General features: G+C 46.5%; 1 protein-coding gene across 1 annotated transcript in view; it reads right to left on the bottom strand.

The window, feature by feature from the left end:
* The window catches only part of NINJ2 (ninjurin 2), a 50154-nt gene that overhangs the window by 2173 nt on the left and 32546 nt on the right, over positions 1-15435 (bottom strand). Inside the window, exon 2 of the mRNA XM_050915177.1 lies at positions 1145-1376. Within this exon, the coding sequence (XP_050771134.1) occupies positions 1145-1376 (232 nt within the window). The remainder of the gene's footprint in view (positions 1-1144; positions 1377-15435) is intronic.

Genomic DNA, 15435 nt, shown 5'->3' with positions numbered 1-15435 from the left:
TTTTGCCATGGAGGTGCCATGGCCCTCCAGCGGGCCAACTCTAAATAGCCAAATTACTGCTGCATGCTAGCCAGGCATGTGCCGTGTGACTCCCCCCACTGCATGGCCATGGGACATGGCAAGGGAAGGCTGGGTGACATGGGAGACAAGGTCACCAACATTTTACTCAGGTTGGGAGGCCAGTTCCTCCTTGACACCCGGATTTCACATATGTGCTGACATGGCTATCAACCCTCTCCTCACCCCCAGAGCAAGAGGTATGTGGGTACATGAATGGGATCAGCCCTAGCTGATGGGCATTGATCAGTTCAGACATGGGAATGCCCCGGTTACTGGGGCTGTCTGGCCAATAAGCCATGCGAACCGCAGCCTTGTGGCTCCCTGCCCTCAGTTGTGGTCCCCTGTCCCCCTTCTCCTCACAGCTGGCTCCAGCTGCCGCAGCTGCCACCAGGAAAGGCTGTGCCATGTGGGGCAGGGGAAGGAACACGTCACAGGATTTCCCGTAGCCTCCGATCCTGTGTCCCACATAAAAAAACATGTGGGATATACAGGAAAAGGCAGTGTTCTGCAGAGTTTTCATACTGGGCACATGTTGGAGGCTGAAATATAGCAAATCCTGTATCAGGTGGAGCACTGGGCAAGCCTGTCTGAAATGCTGGTGTTAACGTACTGTCTGTATGGGACTAGGAGAACTGTGGGACTGGTTAAATGTGAGGTTAATATGGGGAATACCTCTGCCTAAATTGTTCTGTTAGGCCCCAGCTTGAGTAAGGCAAAAGATACAGCTAAAATGTAGTATCTGCAGGAGCTGCATGAAGGGGCACGTTACAGGATGGGCAGCAAGAGGCCTGGAACCCAGCTCTCTCCCTATTAAATGGATTCAGCGGTGGGGAAGTGAAGGAAGAGTAGTGCTCAGGGCTGTTGTGCAAGAGAAAAAAACAACCCACTCACTACTTTGGAAAGCACAGACCTCCCCACCACCCGTGTCAAGCTGTCTTCAACCCTCCTGCAGCCCTGGTTGGAGCCAGGGGGAATGATTTGAGGGAAGAGGCTTCTCCCTTCCACCCCCGTGCCAGCCAAGCCATGGCGTGCCCTGCCCCTGCAGCACCCTGCAAGGGTGCACACGCCTCAGTGGCCAACTTACCAGTGATGATGAGGAGAATCCCAATGATCACCTGGAAGAAGAGGGAGATGCTGATGAGCACAATGAGGGTGGCATAGTACTGGAAGGAAGCCCCCTGCTCAAGCACTGCTTTGAGCTGCGTGACGTTTGCCATGAACAGTGCCACGTCCAGCATGCTCTCCGCCACGCTCTTCTTCGTCGCGTAGTGGTTGATGTTCATCGGCCCGTTAATCCGGAGCTGAGGATTCACGCCCTGGGGAGACAGGAGAAACCGCATGAACTGGTATGATCGCTAAGCCGACAGACCCATCCGTGTTGAACGGGCTGCTGTCTCCCCACGGGGTTTATCTAGAAAGCCTGGGAAAGAGTCAAAGTTGTGTGTTTTAAATGTGTTGAGAGTGCCCAGTTTCCCCTCACAGTCGCCTCGTGATATTAATAGGCACAAGATACTTGCGGTGATCAAGAGCTCAGCAAGGTTAGAAAAATACTGGGTATTTTTGTGGAAAACAAGCTTGTCCAGAGTTACAATAATGTGCATTACCCAGAGCCAGGGATTTTGCAAGGAATATTAAATTCTCTTCCTTCAGGGCACAGGCAAGCCTCAAACTTACAGGGGATTAGAGAGAGATCTTCTCTTTGGGTCGGGTGTTCAAAGGACTGTCAGTGGCTGGGCTTTGTATCTCCTCTGAATGCTTTTTGCTGGCTACTGTCTTAGACAAGATGCTAGAGCAGATGGGGCAATCCACATTTTTGTTTCTGAAACCAGGGGCACTATTTCTTCAAAACGTCAGGCACTGAAATGCACTGAGACAAGGGGTAGGATCCATCACACCTAACTAATCATTCAGGCATATTTTTTGTCAGGGGAAAGAAACGGGTATTTACAAGGGGTAAATCACCTGGTTGCCCTTAACCTAATTAAAAGCTGTGGGTCATTTGGCTGCTTTTAGCCATCCACCTTTTCTCTATCTTTCTTGTTAAGTGAGTTCCCCTGTTAGCTGTCTTGACCCAAATGATGGAAAAAAAAAAAAAGATAGAAAAGGGGACGATAATTTTCCATTTACCCAGAGTGTCATCAGCTGGTAATAAACCACCAACAAAGGCAACAATTACAAAAGATTTGGATATATCTGCAGCAAGCTATGATCTTCTTTCTTAAAAAGAAAGAAAAACAACACTTCCACATAGCAGACAGGCTTCAGTTCTGGGTAATCAGCCTCCTGTCAGCTGTAGTGAACACCAGCAGCCTTGCCCTCAGCGCTGTCTGATGGATAACCCTTTAAATCTGGAGATAAGGGCCAGGTGTGGGCCTGAGGTGACCTCTTTTACTCAGACTGGTGGAAGAGATTTCTCCAGGTGCGTACTGGAAGTAGGACTGTGCCTACATCAAATGGTAAGTCCTATTTTGGTCCTTTTGTACCAGATAAAATACAAAATGTAATCTTTCCTCCATGCTCTGGGTATGATGCTAGGGAAGGGTTACAGCTAATGCTTCATGCTGCTGTCTCTGGTCTCTTTGTGTATCCCTAGGCAAAGTGGCTTTCCCTGTGCCAGGGTGGGAGTGTGAGCAAAGCCAGCGATCCTGGGAGAGCACTGCATGTGGTTGTGTGTCTGATACTGAAACTGGAGCTGAATTTTGGAAGGGGGTTGCTGCCTGTGCCAGCGATCACCCTCATGTGAGAAAGATGCGTAGTAAAAAGCGGGCAGGAAGGACCGTGTCCAGTTTGAACTATTGGTGAATTGTGATCCCTAAGAAGGGGCTGGCTTCGGGTAGGAAAGTGACTTTGGGTGGTTTTTTTTTTTTTTGATAGGTTAAAGCATGTAATTCTTGTGGTTTCTAACAGTAGAGTTACTGTGGTTAAGCGGCTCCTTTGCAAAGCCTGTATTTCTTGCTGCGGAAGGTAGAAGTTAAAAGATACTGGAAGGAGATAAAAGTAGAAGTCTAGGGAGCCGGTGAGGACTCTAAGGCAGTGCGTAGGGGTTCAAGACTTCTTAAACATTACTGTCTGGTGTCTGGGGCAGAATAGAGGTATCTTGTGTCTCGGGGAAAGGAGGCCAGCAAAAGGTCTGATCCTGGGAACACGCCTTAAAAAACTATATTTAGGTACTGCCCCCTCTCAGCTGCCTTAAAAGCATGTGATCCTGTTGCAACAGAGTGGTACCCATACCAAATGGTGCAACGTTTGCGATTTGACCCCTTTCATGTGTTTTCTTCCTTATTCCTGAAGAGTCAGCCCTCCTCCCTGCAGTATCACAAGGCTGGGCATTGACAGTTTATCTCTGCGTAATGATGAGTTAAGGGTGCAAGAACAAGGACACTGTACAAACAAGACAAAGCTTTTGTTAAATGAGTGACTGGTACAAGGAGGCTGAGACATCTGTTCCCAGTTGTTTATGTGGAGACAAATAAAGCAAGTCAGGAGCTCTTGTTGAATGAAAACACATCCTCCTTTTGAGCTGCCCCCTTTACCTGGAGTGTGAAATGGGGTGGAGTTGCAATGTACTGTGTCCCAGATGATCGGGCAATGAAAATAGACAGCTTTCGCACGGGCTTTTCTCATGTGGATGAGTGCAATGGCATGTTCCCCTGTTTGGGACATGATACCACAGGCAGGGACAGCCACGCTTTCTGATGTGGAGTCACTGGATCTGGGAAACCCTTATACTGAGCAATGAAAAACTGTGATTCCTGTTTCAAAGTTTTGTCAGCCCAGGCTTAGTAGATCTACAAAGGTGGCCAAAAGGTTACTGGATGATGAAAGCTGGACACTAAGCTTTCATTTAGGCAGCTAAACAATCAGCCGGTGTGCAGGAGTCCTTATGATGGAGTCCTTATGTGATGCCAGCTAAAGTTAGAGAAATCCAGCTCCTCTATGGATTTGGCCCTTACAGAGTATTCTCTCTAGTCCAGCAGCTACAAGTACAAGCCCGGAGCCTCAAATAACAAGAGGCTTAAACAAACCAAGAGTCTTCAGAGACCTGGCATTTCAATTAATGCAGGAGGTTGGCTTTGCTTGGGATGCCTGGTGCCATAGCTGTCACCAGCTAACCACTGCATCTGTGGGGTATGAACGCATGGCTGTGACTCTTTTTGAGCTGCCACAATGCATGCACAGCTTTTCAAAGTGGGACCATTTCTGCTTTTGCTTTGTCTTAAAGTTCAGTCCTGTAAACTGCTGTGGCTCAGGAGCTGATTCACAAGCAACTCAGGTTTCCCTGCAGCAGGATTGCCCAGACAGCTGTGGGGGGTTACGTGGGATCACCGGGGAGATTAAATTATTCCCTTTTGGCAAACAGAGCCCTAAATCAAGTCACAGGACATACCAGAAGGCTCATCGAGGTGATTTATGTCATCAGGCTAGAGCTGGTGTCTTTCTAGTCACTTTGAAAGTGTTCCCCTTCTGAGAGTGGGGATCGCTGCCTTTTCTTCTCCGTATTGCATCAAAGAGAGGAAACCTGGATCTGGCAGTCAGATACCAAGTTCATCTTGCAGGCGTTGTTGCAGAGCCAGCATGTCTGCTGGAAAATGGCACCTACCAGTATGCAGCACTTTCCCAAGATGGGAATGTATCATTATTGCCCGCTTTTTAAGGGTAGGGAAATTAGGACTTGAAAGAGTACAGCCCAGCCACACAACAGTGCTGGCTGAACTGGTGCTGGAGCTCGGCTCCTGTGTCCCATTGCTGGATGTTTTGGCTTTCCGTATGAGACAACTTCTTTCCCTGCAAAGACTCCGCTGGCTTCAGACTGACCTCAGGCAAATCCCCTTTCTGCTTCCTTTTGTGTAAACGTGGCACAGCCATACAGATCACTACGGGGCTGAGTGAGGCACCCATCTATGTTTTCTAAGTCAGAGGCTTTATTCTTACTCAAAGCACACACACACAAATATTTATCTCTTGCTTCTACTGTTATTTTTAATTTTTGTAGGAATACTTATAGAAAGAAGGATGAATATAATCACAAGTGTGGGATTTTTTTCTTTTTTCTTTTTTTTTTTTTTTTTTCTTTTTAAACTTGATCTCTGGTTTTGCTGTAGGGAGCTGGCAGGTCCCAGGGGCCGTGAAACCTGGCTCTGGCACCAGAGGGCATGCTGAGCTCCACAGCTCACTGAAGCTACCGGAAAAATTTCCACTGAAATTAGTTTTCAAGGGAAATTCTTTGCTTTTTATTATGCATTTATTTTTACAAGAAATAGCTACTTTCTTCTGAAAACTTTTGGAGGAGGTTCATCTAAATATTTCTTTCCAAAGCTTGCAGATTTTGCGCCAAGGGGAGCACAGAGCTTTCTTAAAGCTACTTGGACAATTTCTACAAAACCTACAGTTTTTCTTGTCGTATTTTTCAGGGCAGACAACAAAAAATTACAGAGCAGATCTAATTGCAAATCTGTGTGCTTTGTGGGTTTTGTGACCCTATCCCCAGGGGAGAACAGCCTGAAAGAGACAGTGGGACAGCATGAGGCTTGCAAGTACGAGAATGATAATCCTCTTCATGGGAGCACTCTGGAAGAGGGGGATGCCTGAGGAGAAACTATATTATTGGCCATTAGTTCCAAGGGAAATGCTGGAGGATGCCAAAGAAAACAGACACATGAATGCAGGCCATGCACTCGGAGGGGTAGGTGCGGAGATGCCCGCCACAGGGATCCTGGCTGATAAACAGCCAGCCACACACAGGCAAGCGTATGCAGGCACGCACACACACAGCATCAGGCACCAGGGAAAATCCAGGGTATTTTTCCACAGTATTTGCCAGTTGGCAGCTTTTGAAGTACTTTGTAAACATCAGTTGATGAAGGTTAAAGCACACAGAGAGTCATCATCTTGCAAGGTACGAAGCAAGCACAGTTCCCTTTCTACGGGCAGAAATCAGAGAGATTAAAGGCCCTGCTCTCAATCAATAGTTCTGCTTTTAAGTGCACAGTTATCAGCTACTCTACTTTTCCAGGGGAGCTCGCTCCCTGAAGCTCCTGACCGCTTCACTTGGGATGAAGGGAGCCAATTTTAATATTTTTGGCCTACATGCCATGCGTAGGCACAGACAGCGTCAGTGGCAGCACCAGGAACGGCAGTGATTACCAGACGTCTGCCCACCCAACGGGTCGGACTTCCCTCAGAGCTGTACGTGTCAGCCTGCAGGCGAGGAAGCAGGTTTGTGCACAGCCACACGTGTGCAAGAGAAGGGACACACAGGGAACGCTTTGGTCAATACCAACTGTATCGCGAACTCTGCGAGGCAAAGGCTGTTTTTCTCCAATTTGGCAAAACAGCAAGCATTTTGGCTGCATTCCATGAACAAAAGTAATAGTAAACCTCATCATGGATGCTGCAGGCAAAAGGAAAACTGAGTGTTCAGGGCCAGGCCCCCTCTTCGGCCTCTGTGGAGGCGGTCAGCTAGTCCAATTGTGCTTAGGGTTTTTTCCTTTTAATATAGCCATCTGTTCTGCTCGCTAGGGGTCCTGTTTGGAGCCAAATGGTTGTGTTGCCTTCAATGCATATTGGACAAATCCCAGAAAATAAATCAGGGATGCTTTCCTGGTATTTCAGGCTCTCCCCATGTATGGGACTGGTCCTGATGGAGATCTTTCTCTGAGGTGTTCCTACACTACTGTGACAGGTCACTGTTCAGTGTAACAGAGGGCTCACTGACACTACCTGTTTGGATGAGAGCTCTCTAACCAAAAAGTAACTTCCAGGAGCTGAGAGCCAGTGCCTTTTCAGAAGTGGAAGCCTAGGCAAATGGCAGGCACTGATCCTGTGTGCTTGCTAAGCACTGTTCATGTTCTCTAGTCTCACCAAACTCCCACTCTCCATTTGCTTTATCCACCTCCTGTGTCTCATCTCACACCCGCAAGCAAACTTGGTGAGCTCTCTTGGGCAGAGATGTCAGCATGGTGCAGCACTTAGGACCTTCATCCTTGAGCTAAGGGGTGCTGAAGTAGGACACGACTGTCACTCAAGGGATGAAAGTGCAGTTGGGTGAGACTGCCAGCAGGGCCTCTCCAATTTACCCAGCTGAAAGGCTGGCCTCATATTCTCACTACAACTTCCCGAAATGAGGCCATGCAAGAGCAGGAGCCTAACAGCAACACCTAACACCACATAGAGCTGAAGGGTTGGAAGTAGGTAGGGAAGCCGGGCAGTCCCGTGGCTGTGGCTGGCAGGGGGGAGCAGAGGAGAGGAGCGGGGGTGAGTCATGAGGTAGCAGAGCCCCACGAGAGCCAGGGCACCTCTCCTTGCCCTTGCCCTCTGGCTGACACAGCAGTCGGTTCCACTTCTCGGCTGGCTGCGGCACTCACAGCCTGCAGAGACCTGCCTGTCACATCAAGCGTGCATGCTCTGCTCTCCATTTCTCCCTTTCCACGCTTCTTCTCATCTCTTATTCATCCTGCAGACCCTCTCTGCATCTTCTGTTCAGCTCCTCCTCTCTCCTTTCATCCTCTTCTTCCGTTCTCTCCTTCTGCATTCTTTTCTTACACTGTGCCTTTCACCTTGTCTTTCTTTCACACTTTTTCTTGCTATTGAGCTCTTCTCCTCCTTCATGCACCCCCTTCCTTGGGTTGCTGTCTCCTTTTTCTCCCCCACTTTTTCCCCCCTTTGGCACTCTGTGCTGCTGTATGGCGAGTTTCTTGAATCCGTTCACTCTCAGACGCCACTCACTGCTTCCTATGCTACAGGGCAACATAAATTATGTATCACTCAAATAACTGTCTAACCAAATCTATATTAAACTCCCTCGTTAAGTGTATTTATGATACTGAATTGAAGGGATCCAGGAATTGACTGGCAGGCTGCAGGGCTGAGCTGGAATAGAAGATAATTTTTCTTTTCCAGGTAGCTGGGATGAGGACAAGGCGGGAAGGGCAGTGATACTGCTGGAGGAACCTCCATCCATAGCTCAGAGGCAGTTGGTGGGTTTAGGGGCTCGAGAACTGCTTGGCAGCAGCAATTACAATGTGCTGATGCATGATCTCTGATTGCTGAACAGAAGCAATTGGGGGGGGGGTGTGGTGGCAGGGACAGCTCTTTGAATGTATGGAATTGGGAGTGCACTCAAAAGGATTAGTGGAAACAATTATTTCCAAAGCCAGGATATAGAATCTGGAGCCTATTCAAGTCACTAGTGTTTAGCACCCAGAGCAGTTTTATCCCAGTGTTTTGGGGGGGGGGGGAAGACAAGGGAAGACTAAAAACAGCTTTACAAGAAAAAATTAAAAGTAGGTTAGCAGAGAAAATGAGTTTATAAAAAATGGAAGAGCAGCCGGGAGGCACAACAGTAACTACTGCATTGTGCTTACAAAGCTAAACATGTTAAGATGAATAAATCCCCAAGCTGGATGGCTTATGGCCCAAAATATTAAGAAAAGCTGGGCCTGATCGCAGGCTGCTGCCAGATCCAAAGAGCAAATGTGTTCATATAAATCATTTTAATACAAAACATTCCTAAAGCAAGGTCCTAAATTTGAACTTCTTCCAAGTCTAAGGGTGTTAGCATCCAATGCTGAGGGGTCAGGTTGATTTCTAAAACCGAGGGAACATAGTAACAGTTGTACTGGATCAGACCAAAGGTCCAGCTCCCCTCTGACTGTGGTTTGTAGCAGATGGGGGGCGGGCTGGGGAAATCTTAGAATGGGACAAGCACACAGCAATGGTCCCTTGTGCTCTGCTCACCCAGTGACCTGCAACTCTGTATACAGAACCATCCCAGCCCTGGTCTGATGTTGCTTTTCATGTGAGGAAGCCCAAGGTTAATTTGTAATTTGCTGTGTGGCTTAGGGTGTCCTACTTGCTCTCCGTGGATCTTAGTTTCCCCATCTGTAAAATAATGAGAATGCTCACATAGGTGATGAGTAGGGAGAGAGATGGCTAAGATCTACTGTAGAAGCGCGATATGTGCCTGTGTTGTGTATGCAATACACACGGACTGAATTCATCATGCAGGTAAGCCACTGAAGCTGATGAAATTAGATAGGTGATTTTCTTATTCCTAGGGGGATTTGCATATCTCAGTATTTCCCAGGTAAACCTCACTCTAAGGCACTGGAGTTCAGGTTCATCTGCAGATTTTGACATGTATGTGTCCCTGGTCACCCTCTGAGTGCTTGGGGCTCTCTACAGAAAGGAAGCTGTGAGAGTCCGGGTGGAAAGAGGGGAGAACATGACTGAGGGTTTCAACAGAGGCAGAGCTGATGAAATCACATCCATAAACAGTGAAACTCAGGGGGGTTTGTCCCTCTATTATTTATAAGGTCTTTCATCCACAAACCATTTTTTCCAGTTTCATGTGTACTAACACTCACAATGTCTTTGTCCTGTGGGTCAGCATCTGTCTCCTATTGCAGTGCTCATCAGCATCTCCAAACAGACCTTGCTGATTTAGTCTCACCTGGGTGCATAGTATTTTCTTTCTTCAAAAACTGCCAGGCTTAGCTTCCTCCTCTGCCAGGAAATTGAGCCAGTCTCTGGATCTAAAAAGGCTGATTCTGCTGATTTAGTTCACAACTGGCACATTCTGAGTTGTGTCAGTTCACATCTGAGCATCTGGCCTCATGCCATCAGGAGAGGTAAAAAAAAAAAAAAAGGTGCTGTTGCTGATGTAAACTTTCATAAGCCCTTAATCCCAATTGTTTGTGTGGTTTTTTTTTTCAAGGCTAGCCAAACTAGGTATTGAATACAGAAACTAGTGAGGTAGTAACTGGGGTTACAGGGGCAGATACTTGTAGTCAGCAATGGACTTCAGGGTAGGAAAGTCTGCAGAGCAGCATCTCAGGTCTGTGCTAGGCTGCTTGGGAATGTCAGGCTTAGAAACCACATCAACTGTCACTGGAAAGATTTTAAACACATTAGGAGTGCTCTAACAAATGGCTGTTGCATTTTAATATGAGAAAATGCAAAGTGATGCATGGCTATGGCTGTTCAGATTCAATTAGTGTTAACGCCCTTCCATTAAGCTCTGGCTTGCCGGGCTGCCTCTTGCTTGGGAGCCTGCTGTGCCAAGGAAGGCTGCTACTGCCTCGCCAGGGCTGGGGCGATGGGTAACCTGGAGAGGACGTGAGGTGCCGTGCTTGAAAGGAGCATGGATGTGTTCTCGGTGGCAGGCATGGGAGCACCTCTGAGTACCACTGAGCCTGTCCATGGCATCTCTCCGAGCCTGGCTGAAGAACTGTCATGTTTGTGTGCTCTGGGTTTAGTGTTGCTTTGTGTGGGGTGAATACATTAGCATTTCTGCTTGTGATTTTGTTATTGTCTGACTGAGGCTATTGCTCCTGTTCTTGGACTGATCATGGCAAGTCATTTAGCTACATTTTGGAGGGTTTCACTGCTGCTGTTGCTAAAATGGACAAGAATGGGACTGTGTGGTTAAAGGCACTTCTAGGAGTTAGAGAGGTCTGAGCTTGGCTCTAAGCTGTTGTATAATTTCTGTCTTGGATTCTTTGTAAAAATGGGGATAAAACTATTTTAATTCTCCTATGTTAAGAGCTTTCCAGCCCAAGAAAATGCCTTTTGTGTGTGTGTGTGTGTACAGTAACTAGCACAATGAGACCAGAGCTCCAGTCAGAGCCTCTTATCCTAACTCTGTTACAGGTAAAAAGGTAGGAGGTTCCTCAAAGTTTAACTGAATTTTTAATAGGATTGATTGTTAGCTTGTGCAGAGCATTTACACATGTAACTATTACGCATGTTTTAATAAGTGAACCAGCTGAGGAGCCAAAGGACATCATCACAGAGCAGTGAAGGATGGCAGAGTACAGAATGAGACTGGTGTCCTGCCCTTGAGTCTCTTGCTTTCACTACACAGCTTCACCTACCTGACAGCAGTTAGGGATGGCTACCAGCAACTAGAAGTACTCTATTTTTTCAGGACAAGATATGAGCATAGCTAATTTCTAAAGTACCCAGTACAGGGCTTTTCTGTCTCCTATGCTTGCTACATCAACCCTTCAAGCTGTATATTTAAGTTTCTTAATTGAGTATGGATTCACTGGCTTAAATTTCATTTCTCCTTTGAATGGCAAAGCATTGAGCAATTTAGGCATGCATTGCTTCAAAAAGGGTCAGTATGAAGCAAGACTGAATCAAGAAGATACTTGAAACAAATTCTCACTAGGGAAGGCAGCTGGTTTTCACCTGTATCCTGTGGACCATTGGAGATGTCTGCTTCTTAGGCATCCTCAAAAGGCAGCTAAGAAAAGTGAGCTCATATATGAGCTCATATAGGCAAGACAGCTCTTGAACATATAAGTGATATCTCTGAAATAGTCTGCCAGTCTGGTGGGAAACATTCACAAGTTCAGGGTTTTAAAGCAGTGGAAAACACTCAGTGAAATGCCTTAGAGAGGCCTAGGGGTATTCCTTTCAAAGCAGCTAAGGTTAAGCTTTTGCCCCTCTGAAGCCTGTAAGCAGGTAAGGTGTTGAATACAATGGCTCTTTGCTCCTTTCATCTTCTGGAAAAAATTGTCACTGTACTTCAAGTCAGGAAGGAGATACCTGAATTGCAGAAGCAGGGGATATGTCCCGCAAGGAGGGGATGCTATTGTTTTCTGATTCAAGTGGCACGCAGACACCTCATCATATCATGGGTGTCCTCTTACAACAGGCACAAATAAACTTGCTTAGGAGCACACAGGCAGCCTGCAACAGAAGTAACCCAGAATTTGATGTAGTTTTCTGACAGATGCAGCATTACCTCCCTTCCTTCAGACTGCAGCTTGCTGAGTCCTTGCCCACTGTTGGAACCAAATAATCCCACCCTTTGGCCCTTCCTCTCCAATTTGCCTCTTTCATTGGCACATCTAGTGTCTTTTGTTTGGGAGGACCAGACATTGTTTTGGGGATGATATTGCAAAGGAAATGCTCAGGCTTCTCTGCAGTCTTGTTGCTGTTAGCTGAAGTTACATGAATCTGAACCAACAGGAAAATCCAGATGGGGTCAGGGTGAGTTTTGTGCCAGAACCTGTTTTTTTTGGCCATATGTGACAGAAACCTGAAGCAACCAGAACCTTGAGGTGGAATCGCCTCACATCAAAAGGCAAAAAAAAGCCTGTAGTCTGTAAAACTGGAGTTATGAGAACAGTCTGTTAAGCTAAAAAAAAGAGTAATTCTTTAATTAGAGAAATCGTTGGGTGAGACACATTAACTTTTAAAACAAAAAGTGTCTTTGCACGATGAGTCTATTCCTTCAGTCTTGGTTTCCCTCCCAGCAGCTTCCATGGACTACCTGGTATGTATAAACCTGCTGGTCTCCTTAAAATCCCCAGGAGAGCCTTCTCCCTGATGCTTGCTGAGTTACTCATCCTCATTCCCCTGCATAGCCCTGTGGCATGTGCTCTGGGTGCTCTTCCCCCTCTTCTAGAGCCTTCTGATGGCCAAGGGAACAACAGCTGGCACAGGGCAAATGGGCAGCCGTCCTCCCACACCATCCCCAAGCAGGGAAATGTGTCCCAGCTGTGCCCTTTTTACTGGAGTATGCAAATTACAGTCTCTATACATTAAATTGGAAGTAACCAAGCTAAGCAGTTATGCCATCTGCTGCAACTAGTGTTTGTGGAACTTTATTCTGGAAGAAACTAGCCCTGTGCAAGACCCAGCGCCCCCACCCAAGCTCATGTACCAGCCCACATGGCGAGTCCCCTTGCAGAAAGGCAGCAGCACCAGGCTCTGTGGGATATTCTTATGTCCCATGCAAGTCCCTGGAGGCAGCTGCTTCAGCAGGCTGACCCTGACAGTGGGAGAGAGTGAAGGAGTTGCGGGCAGCAAAAAGATTGCAAGGAGGAATTCTTTTTTTTTTCTTTTTTTTCTCCTGGTGCAGGTTTTTTCCAAACCACACAGACCCAATGAGATCTCAAACAATGTCACACAGAGGGTCCAAGCTCTGTAATTAAGCCCCCGCAGAGGCTCAGCTCTTGTAGGGGACCTGGCATTCCTGGGCAAGGTGTTGTCACTAGAGAGCACTGGGGCCCAGGAACACAGCTAACTGGGTCACCAAGGGAGCCCTTCCTATGTTCGGAACAAAGGAAAGATCCAACACAACATCGTTACAAAACCCTGGGTACAGGAGGAAAATCTGAAATCAGCATATCTAGTGTCATGTTGCTTTATATGGGTTTAACAGCTTGAGGCATCTGAGTTGGGAAACTTTGACTCTATTGTTCCTGTTAATAATTTAATTGAAAGCTGGGCCAAGGCCCTGCCTTAGGATGTACAGTAAAGCTCAGGGAGGAGGTTTAAGGTGGTTATAGAGTGGAAGGTTTTCCTTGGTAATTGGAAATATTAAGTTTGGCCTTCTCTTGTCTTCCTGGAGGAATTTCAAGGGTGGGGTCATCCTGTTGTTTGGGTTATAGCTTGCTATGTTGACAGAAGGATTCATAGGATGAGGTTGGTTTTCGTTTTTCTTTCCATCCTTCAGTGCAGCTTGATGGTGCTGTAACAGCTAGCCATACTAAACTCAGGGCAGTGATATAGTGGGCTATAAAAATGGCCATTGGTATATCAGTATGTTAAACATAAACTGTGAATTACTGTTGGGCAGAGATCAGAAGTGAAACAGCTGGTGGCCAGTGGTATCTCCCACATCTGAAAAATGGTACTGGGACTTCCCTGTCCAACTTCCACGGAGTTCAATGGAAGTTAAACAATTAAAACACTTATCTTTGGCCATCTCAGCTTAAGTTAACAATGTTAAATTAAATGATACTCCAACAGTGTGGCTCTGAAAGCATCTCCATTAAGATACTTTGTAAGATCAAAGTGGCAGAATTGAAGTGCCAGGATCAGGATTTTTTCATAATAGTAGGTAACAGGCCTGTTCCTCTTGGCTAACTGGATTAAGTAGTTTATGTTAAAGTGAGATCACCAGGTCAGTGGCACAACAGAGGAACTAGGTGAGAAAATCAGCAACTTGCATTTCAACTAGGGGATGCTGGAAAGAGTAAGGCGAAATTACATGTTTCAGGAGAAGTCAATTAAAACGAGGAGGATGAGGCACAGAGGAATTCATCAGAAGAGGAAAGGACCTCTGCTGCTTTTGCTTTTTAGTTGCGAGTTGCTTGCTTTGTGTTGGTCTCTGAGACCGGGCGGGGAGGGGATGCAGTGGGGAGGGCTGTTGCCCCGCCGCCCTCCATGTTAGGGGGCTGCAGAGTTTTGTTTCCCTCTGGCGGCCGCTCCAGCTGTGGCATCACAGCTGCCTCCCCCTTCCTGTCTTGCTGAGTTCAGCAGCTCCGCTTTGAAATCTCAGGTCCCATGTTACAGCACCCAGCTGTGACATCTACACCGGTATGTCTTCCTAAAATCTAGGATCTGCTTTCAGGATTTACTGGGAGGAGGGTGGGGAGGAGAAATAGCCAAATTAGGTGAGATACCCAGCAGGGGGTGCTCAGCCGTAAATGCAAAGGGTTGCTCCATTGTTAAGATGGTAGCAAGAATTTTTGCAGTGCAATCGGTTATCCTATGCCTCTGCTAATATACTAGCAGTTTTTTTTCCAGTGGATTATGAATTTAGATACAACCATGACTAAAAGGGGTTATATGCTTTCTAGATAGAGTCCTAGGTTAGGAGATATTGCAGAAGTGCGTTGTATAATTTGGAAACTTCTCTGACCAGCTGCAGAGGAGGGATTGAAGTCTAAGGGCAAAGAGCTCAGAAAGCGTAATTGTTTGGTCTTCAAAGATGCCTGATAGAACTTATTTAAGATAGAGTGCTGCAGGAATCCACGCAATAAAAGAAATATGCAGCAACTGTAGAGTGCTCTCTCCCTCCTTTTCCCTCTATTAATCATCTATTTTAGAGATAATTTTGTGCTCTTATGTTGTGTTAAACTAATACACAAGACCCTGGACTAAGTTGTGACTGGAAGATAATAGTGAGTAATGTTTACAACCAAGCTCAGGAGGGGAGCTCTGTCAAAAGAGCTACTTCAGAAGCTGGTCATGCATGTAAAACTGGCCCTTGTTAAATTTGGTATATTTTTTAATGGTCACTGTAGCCCTAGACTGTATTCTTTTGAATATTGAATACCAACCACCTGACACACATTATTCCAATAAAATTTCTGTTCAGTTAAAACTGTCTCTCCTGCTTTAACACTATGTACCCCGCATGTCAATAGTAGCCTCCTGAAGTCTTAAATTTCTCTTCCCTGCACCACAGGAAGGACACTGCAGCAGGGCTTGGAGAGGTGTTATGTTTTGGGCTCAGTTTCTCATACAGCTGTTGCTGTGGCTGTTCAGTTTTATGTAAAAGCAATACTGAGGGTCAGATTAGATAGCGTTTTAGAAATAAAACTGGCCTTGACCTAAATCCTGTGCAACCTC

Source organism: Gymnogyps californianus, chromosome 1 (assembly GCF_018139145.2).
Source record: "Gymnogyps californianus isolate 813 chromosome 1, ASM1813914v2, whole genome shotgun sequence".
Taxonomy (NCBI): Eukaryota; Metazoa; Chordata; class Aves; order Accipitriformes; family Cathartidae; genus Gymnogyps; species Gymnogyps californianus.
The sequence above is the reverse complement of the archived record's forward strand: the minus strand, read 5'-3'. Positions and strand labels throughout refer to the sequence as shown.